General features: G+C 45.5%; 1 protein-coding gene across 1 annotated transcript in view; it reads right to left on the bottom strand.

Annotated features, from left to right (window-relative positions):
- Ccdc39 (coiled-coil domain containing 39) overlaps positions 1–7,860 on the bottom strand; it is a 38,676-nt gene extending 30,816 nt beyond the window's left edge. The window contains exons 1-6 of the mRNA XM_038346975.1: positions 7,771–7,860; positions 4,756–4,875; positions 4,185–4,331; positions 2,751–2,909; positions 1,359–1,451; positions 1,142–1,270 (exon numbers count right to left, since the gene is read on the bottom strand). Coding sequence (XP_038202903.1) covers positions 1,142–1,270; positions 1,359–1,451; positions 2,751–2,909; positions 4,185–4,331; positions 4,756–4,875; positions 7,771–7,860 — 738 coding nt within the window. The remainder of the gene's footprint in view (positions 1–1,141; positions 1,271–1,358; positions 1,452–2,750; positions 2,910–4,184; positions 4,332–4,755; positions 4,876–7,770) is intronic.
- Between the last annotated feature and the right edge of the window lie 1,069 nt (positions 7,861–8,929).

The following is an 8,929-nucleotide window of genomic DNA, read 5'->3' on the forward strand; positions in this document are numbered from 1 at the left end:
TGTTTGGTAGCAAGATACAAACTGGAGAAAGGGAGGAAGAGAAGAGAAGCCTAAACCTACTAGCCTGTGCTCTGTGCCAATGATGACCAGACAGCTGTGATCTTGGACCTGTTTGGCTCACGAAAGGAAACAACCAGGACTACAGGTTGAAAGTAATAGGAACTAAAGAAATGGACACCAGTGTCCGTCTCTAGAATGAGGGCTGTGCATGGTGCGGCATCTACCCGCAGCCTTTTTCTGTTGAAGTGACACTCGATTTTAATAGACGCTCAGAGGAAATGCTGGCTCCAACCTTCAGGGGTTGCAGCCATAAAACCGGAGTGGTCCTCTGTAATTCTTGCTAGAGAGGCATGGCCCTTCGGTCAATAAAACAAAAATAAACCACATCCAGCTCTCAGAAGCCCAAACTCCCGGTCACTTCTGCTCTCCTCTCCCTCCCTGCTTGCTTTCCTAGATTTCTTCTGTTCACCCCCTGAGCTTCCTGTTGTTTCCACCAAGGTTCCTTAATGATTTGCCCCTAAACTGTCTCCTCAATCCATCTGGAACTGATGGTCCTGGCCCTGAATTACTAGCACACCATCCCTGCCCTCTTTGAGCTTTGACTCTGGACTCCCCTGGCAGCCAAGCTTCTCCTCCATACCCACATCCTCGCCTGCATTATCTACACAGCCATTTCTACATACCTAGAACTTAGTGCCAAACAGCAACATGTGAACCCCAAGTTACTACAATCATGGGTCGGGATTACTGGCAGGAAGTCTCAAACCTCAAAGATAATGATACTATAAGCAAAAAAAGGAAAAATCCATAGAGCCACATTGGCCAGAACCATTGGAGAATCTTACTGAAAAGTGACTTTCACATAGCAGTATAATATACATTTTATTTTGTTGTTGATGGTGGCGGTTGTTTGTGTTCCTTTTGTTTCGAGATAGGGTTTCTTTGTAGCTTTGGAGCATATCCTAGCTCTTGTAGACCAGCTGGCGTCGAACTCACAGAGATCCGCCTGCCTCTGCCTCCCTAGTGCTGAGATTTAAAGCTTGCACCTCCACACTTGACTCTGAGGTACGCAAGCAGGAGCGGGAGAAGTCGAGCTCAGAGCCTCAGGGTCTACAGGACCTCAGAGTTGCAGACCACTCACCAGGGCGCAGCTGTCAATCTCCTGATCCCGCCTCTGCATCTGCTCGATGGTGCCCTCCCACTGCCGGATGAGCTCTTGTCGTTCTAGGTGAATCCTCCGGAAGTCCTGCGCAGCTTTATCTAATTCTAACTGTCAGACAGAGAGAAGTTTACACTTCCATTAATCCAATGCCTTTGCCAACACCACCTTGACAATTAAAAAGGCTCTGTAAACCAACCTGTGCACTCAATGTCTCCGTTAGTTCACTGTCTAGAAGCTTCCTTTTCTCGTTGCATTCCAGAGTCAGCCTTTCTAAGTGCAGGGTCAGGGCCTGAGGTGTGGGACACGAAAAATATTTTTAACGGTCAGTTATTTCAGTTTTAAAGCTGGCATATAGCATAATTAACATTCTGTATCATTATACCTTATTATAAACACTAGATAAACAGTATAAGATAATATGTATTTTCCTTATTGTCTAGCCCCAAGGTTTAATCTACTGTTTGAACATACCCCCATGAAAATGCACTTATTTCTAAGATGGATTTTGGCATGAATTAGGGGGAAAAGACAAATACAACCTGCCATTTGAAAATACTTAAAATAATGCATTTGTATTTAATCTGCTAGAGAATAGCATGTTTGTGATACTAACTTCATTATCACCAGTAAAGAGATTCTAAGTAGATTTTATATAATATTACAATAACTTATCAATTGCAGTATTAACTCAGATCAATGTAATCAAGTAGGATAGTCAGCAATCAACTGTACGTCTCATAACATAGCTTGATGTTGAACGGATATGTACAGCCTCTCTGGTGCTCCATGCTTCTTAAGGTCCCCACTAGTGATCTGTTTGGCACGTCATCTCGAAGTAGTGCCTTCAAAGGGAGTTATCCAGAGGTGCCAGATAATGAAACAGCAACAAGATTTATTCTTTATAAAAACAATTCTGGGGTGTGTGTGTGTGTGTGTGTGTGTGTGTGTGTGTGTGTGGTTTTTAGGCCACGACAGATATGTGGAGACCGGAAGACAACTTTTGGGGGTCTACGTTTTTCCATCTTCATATGATGAACAAGATGAAGTTAGTAGACCTGCACAGCCCAAACATTTCCCACCGAGCCGTCTCACTGATGCTCAAATAAGATTAGTTGAAACATTACATCAGTAAAATATTGTCTCCCTTTCAGATTGTAAACATATTTTCGTCCAAAGAGATAGGAAAAATGGGACACTTTGAATAATAAATCCTATTTTCAAATGAAAAAAATATTAAATAGGTAGAACTTACATACAATATTCAAATTAAATGTAAAACAAAATATCCAAATTAATTAATAGTTCAGTATTACTAGAATTTTCTTCCCTAAGATGATTTAGACAGTCTTTTGAAGTCCTATCCAGTTCCCTGGTGGGTCATCGGACTTCAGAGGACGTGCAACTCAGAGTCAGCAACACGCCGTAGGATTTGACTGCAGCCTTTGCTCTAGGGACGTGACACGTGATTTCAATTGGAGACCCTGGCGCAAACCTTCAAGGACAGTTGCCTTTAAAACCGGTCACTGCCACTTCTTGTTTTCAAAGCTGACTCAGAGCAAAGCAGTTCTGGCGGTTTCTAGGGGCTCACCCTGATTTTGTTATCATCTTGCTGCGCGTACTTCTGAAGGGTGAGAGAGTCGCTGTCTTTGTGAGCCGACTCCTCCAGCCAGGCCTCCAGTGCTTGGTGGTCCCAGTTCATCTGACATTTCAAGCCATCCAGCCTTTGGGTGGCTTTATATAAGCCATTCTAATTTCCAAGGAATGGGAGAGAAAAGGTGCTGATAAAACATTTATTGTGTAAATTAAAATCAAGCATAGATTATACTACTAAACAGTGGAAGAACCCAGGCCTCTGCCTTCCATATGGCATGTTCGAGTCCTATCACTACCATACTTGTATTTGAATTCTCCAGTTGCAAAACAGAGATGATCATACATGGTCAAGAACCGTGGTTAAACCAAAGTTCTTGTGAAAGGCTTAAGGGTATTCCTCTCACAGAGAACTCATTAGATCTCCCACCAAAGTCACCCCCAAATATGTGGGACTATGTGAGTCAGTCAGTAATTTGCTTGGCACACTTGCTAAAACCATAACAAGTGCCCTGAGTCCATTTCCAGTCATATCTGCCACCCTCAAGGGGCCTCTTCTATACAGACTTGGAAACATTTCTAATTGAAGTTAATATAGTGTAGAAGATAAATTACTTCTGTAAATGTTGTCGCTTCAGAAATCTATTAATCACAAGAGAAAGCAGAGAATATATAAGTAAGATCAGTAAATGCTATTCATGCTGCCTATACAAATGTTATATCACAAAACCAAAATAAGCCTGTGAATGTATATGCATTTGATTGATTAGCGACTGGTATGGAAGGGCCCACCACACTGTGGGTGGTGTCCCCAGGAAGTGAGAGTCTGGAAGCAAGCCAATCTGGAGAGTTCCCCCACGCTCCTGCCGCTGCTCTGGCTGAAGTCCTTGCCCTGACTTTTCTCAGTGATCCAGAGAGCTCAGTACATGTAAACCAAATAAACCCTCTTCCCAAACTGCCTGTGTTTTACCACAGCGACAGAGATGCTAAACAAGACAGGTTCCAAAGTTGACAAATGGGTATGAAAGGTAAAGATTCAGGTGAAATTTAAAACCCAAAGTGCTGCGTCTGCTAACGGTGCCCCCTGCACCTGTGAGCAGGCCTCCAGCAGCCTACGGGGAGGAAATCAGCAGGCTGGGCGGTGGTGGCGCATGCTTTGAATCCCAGCACGTGGGAAGCAGAGGCCGGTGTGTCTCTGTGAGTTCGAGGCCAGCCTGGTCTACAGAGTGAGATCCAGGGCTGTCACAAAAACCAAAACCAAACAAATGAACAAAAAGCAGAAATGTAACATTTGATCACTAGTTCATTCAAACCACGTGCTCCATGTCTTTTCACGGTCAAAAAAAAAAAAAAATGCAAGTAAATCTCAGGAAAGGTTGCGCTCCCTGGAGAGGGCAGGCACAGAAGCAGGACTGCAGCAAGTCACACCCACTTCCTTATCGGTCTTGCGCTCGTGGATGGTCGCCAACTCCTTCTCCAGTTGTTGGATCTCGTCCTTGACCCGGCCCAGCTCTCTTTCAGCGATGGCTTTAAAATGCTCTTCGCTTTCAATCTCATGCTCCCTTGCTTTGTAAAGAGCCTGAAGAAAAAGGCGCAAAACAGAAGCACGTTACAGTTCTACAGCGTAACATATAAAAGGGCTCTAGACGAAACACCCCAACCCAGCGCTGCTCACTCCGCCAGGGTAGACTCGCCCCCCATGTTAGCCTGTGACTAGCCGTCGCTCACCACCGCTGAGGAGGTTAGCAGTATACTTCCCAGAGTTCCACTGTCAGGAGTTCAGATATCACATGGCATAAACTAAAGAAAGGAAATCTATAAGGTGAGAGCTGGAAACTAAAACCCGCCCCTCACCAAAAAGTAAGAAATATTGGTTATAAATAATTGAGAAAAGGGTATTTATATTGAATTAGTCACATGTTCTACTCAACAGAGATAATTATTTCCATACTGATGGTGACTATCTCACCCGGCACTATCAACATGTGTCAATATTTCTGTACCTGTGTGAATGAAAATTCCTGATTCACATTTTTAAGGTGAGAAGTCATGGAACTAATTCGATCTTCGTAGTCGCGAAGCTGATCTTGCAAGTTTGATTTCTCCTTCTGCAGCTTTGATAGCTGTAAGTAATAAAAGCCACAATTAAAAAGCAAAGCAAATCTTCATTTATTTTGTAGCATAGTCACTTTTGAGACACTGTAACAAAATACTATAGACTCGATGCCTTCAACAGCAGAAAGGTATCTGTTACAATTCTGAAGGCTAAGAATTATAAGATTTCTAGTGAGACCCTTCTTACTTTGCAAACAAATGTCTTCTTGCTATGTCTAGACATGGCAGAGAGATTAGCTCTCTCTTTTTACTTCTTATAAGAACACTGATATGAAGCTTGGCGGTGGTGGCGCGCGCCTTTAATCCCAGCACTCGGGAGGCAGAGATAGGTGGATCTCTATGAGTTCGAGGCTTGCCTGATCTACAGAGCAAGTTCCAAGACAGGCACCAAAGCTACAGAGAAACCCGGTCTCTAAAAACGACAAAAAAAAAATAAAAAATAAAAAGAGTACTGATAGGTTTGTGAGGGCTCGAGCTTTGTAGTGTTTGTAGTGTTTGTAGTGTTTGTAGTGTTTGTAGTGTTTGTTTGTAGTGTTTGTAGTGTTTGTTTGTAGTGTTTGTAGTGTTTGTAGTGTTTGTAGTCGTGTGAATGAGATCGGCCTCCATAGATTCCTCTGTTTGAATACTCAGTCTCCCGTTGGTGGAACTGTTTGGGAAGGGTTAGGAGGTGTGACCTTGGAGGAGGTGTGCCACTGGGGGTGGGCTTGAGGCTTTAAAAGACTCTTGCCATTTCTAATGTGCTCTCCGCCTCCTGCCTACAGGTCTGAGGTGTGAGCTCTTAGCTGGTCCTGCCGCCATGGTCTAACTCTCATGAAACCACTGACCCTAATTAAATGCTGTCATTAATAAGTCACCTTGATTGTGGCATTTTATCACAGCAACAGAAAAGACACTTGTTCAGACATCCCCGCAGGGATCCTCCCTCCCAAACACCATCACACTGGGAATTCGGACATCCAATGGAAAGGTTTGGAAGGATACAAACATCCAGTACAGGTTGCCATTTGACTCCTTTAAATGTCCACAGGAGCTTCTTAAAAATCTACTGATCTTTTAGATATATAAAAATCTAGAGATAATTTTGAAACAATTAGTACTATAGTCCACATGACAGAATCTCCCTTGAGTGTGCAGTGCTGGCAGGGCCATTGCTGGCTGCACTTCTCACACAACAGGGCTATTTCCCTCTAGGCAAAAGTGGAGCTCTATCGAGTGGCTACACTGTGGTTTGTCTTCTTATCTTAGGTTTCTATTGCTCTAATAAACACCAGGGCCAAAAGCAACTAAAGACGAAATGGCTTGTTTGGTTGTACACTTCCAGACAACACTCCATCACTAATGAAGCTGGGGCAGAGACCCAAGCAGGGAAGCTGACCTGGAGGTAGGAACTGAAGCAGAGGCCATGAAGGGTCACTGCTTACTGGCTTGTTCCACACAGGTTGCTTAGTCTGTTTTCTTGTACAGCTCAGGACCACCTACCCATGGGTGACACTTTCCACTGTGGGCATGGCCCTCCTGCATTAATCATTAATCAAGAAAATGCTGCACAGCCTTGCCTACAAGTTAATCTGAGGGAAATATTTTCTCAGTTGAGGGTTCCTTCTTCTCTCAGATGATTCGAGCTTGTATTGAATGACATGAACAAAAAACTAGATGCATACTTGGTAAACATGATCAGGAAAAAAAAAGCAGCCTGTAAGTGTTTGCTCTACAAGCATACATACACATAAAAAGCCACCTCATGCTCTTGTAATCCCAACAGAGATGGGAGGGTTACTCAAACACGCTGGTCCTACCATTTTAGCCTAATCTGGGAGCCCTAAATCCCAATAAAAAACCTTGCCTCAAAAAGTAAAGTGGAGGGAGCCTGAGGAATGGCACCTAAGGTTGACCTCTGACCCTTGCACACGTGTACACTAATCACTCCCATCCACCACCTCACATTCCAAACACACACGCCATTCTGCAGTTCCCATTCCTCTCAGCAGATCCCCTCAAGGGATTTTTCATTCTCATTATTCATAGGGCAGAAAAAGGTTCTCTTCTACTTCCTCAGTTTGTACACACTGTCTGTTCTTGGGCCCTCATCCCCACACCCTAAGGCCAGCTTGTGGGGCTTTAGGCTGGCTGCTAAAGATGGGCCAACCTTTGTGGAGTCGTTTGCAGTTCATGTTTTTGTTTTGTTTTTTTGTTTCTAACAGGAGGCTGAAACTGTATGTTTTGTAGTTGGTGCAAGTTCTTCCCACAGTGTGAAATATTCTGTCTTCCTGCGACACCTTGATCCTCTCTTTGAAACGTCCTACACTGCAGATTTCACTGAAATGCTCCCCCTTGAAAGGCACCCAGGCCACTTCAAGCATCACAGGCAAGCTAATGCCCACGAGAACGTGTCTTGTGTGTGCACATGCGTAAACAGCGGTTACTAGGCAAACACCAACAACCCACTTGCAGCCCTTAGTTGGATAGGGGAGGCTACTAGCTGGCATCTGAAAAAGCTGGAGGAGTGAGAGTCCAGGTTTCACGACCCTGAATAGAAATCGTTGCTTCGATAGAACTTTCAAATGTGTAGCAACTGATAGGAGCAGCAGGGAAAGTGGGGAGGATAGAAATCCGACTTATGGGATGACGCCAGGGCACGGGAGGCACAGAAGAGTTGGGCGGCGAGGCACCCAGACTTCGAGGGTCTTTCCTGGCGCTCTCCTGATTCCCACTGAATACCCACCCACCGGACCTGCATCCTAGTCGGTCCTCACCTAGTCCTCCATCCTCCCGCTGGCCCTCATCTGGCTATCCTGGCGGTTCTCAAGCAGTCCCCACCCTCTCCCCTCCACCTTACACCCCCTCTCCGTTGCTCAGCAGGTCCTCTCATGTCTATCCCCTAACTTCCACCCGGTCCTCCTCACCTGATCCTCCAGCATCTTGTTCTCCTGGTTGGCCACGGGGATGGCAAACCCATCTTCCCAGGCCAGCTCTGACAGGAACTCGCTACTCATGATGCACCGTCTCAAAGGGAGCTCAGACAGACTCCCAAAAAACCCTCCCTGGAGAGCGCAGCCTGAGTCTGCAAAGCCTGCCGGTTTGTATTCCGCGGCCCTAGCAACAGCCAGGCGCCCTTAGTTACCAAACAGGAAGCACTCAGGCTGGAAAGCGGAACTTCCTTTGAAAATTCCCGTGTTGTTTCTGAAGCCTGAGAGAAGTTGCTTGCCCGGGACTGTGAGGCGCAGCTTTCCTTTCAAGGATAGGGACACTTTCAGGACTTCCAGCACGAGTAAATCTGAGACCTCGGGTGCCCCCAGAGGATCACAGAGTTCAGGGGATGGAAGGCACAGGGTTCCTGGGATGCCAGGGTCGTGGGCTACAGGGTGCGAGGATGCAGGACCACAAGATTGAGAGAGCCTATATAGGACCCCAAAGAAACTTGAGATTTATTTTTGAGCCATAGGTGAGGGCCCATGGTCCAGGAACGCAAATCCAGGTTACCCCAAATAGCGTGTTCTAGCATGGAAATTGATTCATGACATTATTTGTAGGTGCAGAAGTAAAGAAAACTATACATCAAGGCATTTTCCAATGCATTGATGAAAACGTCATCAGGGACTGTCTGTATGGCACAGTTGGGAAGTCTGTGCTGTAAGTTTCATATACTATCTGACGTCATTCTTAGCTCTGGGGTTGGTGGAAGCTAGGGGTCTGCTAAGTTAACACACTTCAAAAAGTATTGCCTGGTCAAATGGGCAATGGATGGCCATGAAGGAAACTAAAGATAGCTCAAGATAATTTGGCTCTGGCTCTGCACCATCGGACTCCCACACTCTGGAGGTTCTGATCAAGTCAGTCAGCTTTAACAGAGACACGACACTGTGTGCACAACAGGACGCCTGCGTGGGAGCGCACAGCAGAGGAGTCCCACTGCCTACCCTAAAGAAAAGCTGACACCTCCTCGCGGCTCTGCAGACCTGTAGGGCCGTCACTTCAGGTGCCTGCTCCTGAGGCCCCAATCCTCTGCCTCTCCGGTCGTGGTAACCTAATTTTCTTTCCTCCTGTTGTGAGTGAGAACATATT

Source organism: Arvicola amphibius, chromosome 11, assembly GCF_903992535.2.
Source record: "Arvicola amphibius chromosome 11, mArvAmp1.2, whole genome shotgun sequence".
Classification (NCBI taxonomy): domain Eukaryota; kingdom Metazoa; phylum Chordata; class Mammalia; order Rodentia; family Cricetidae; genus Arvicola; species Arvicola amphibius.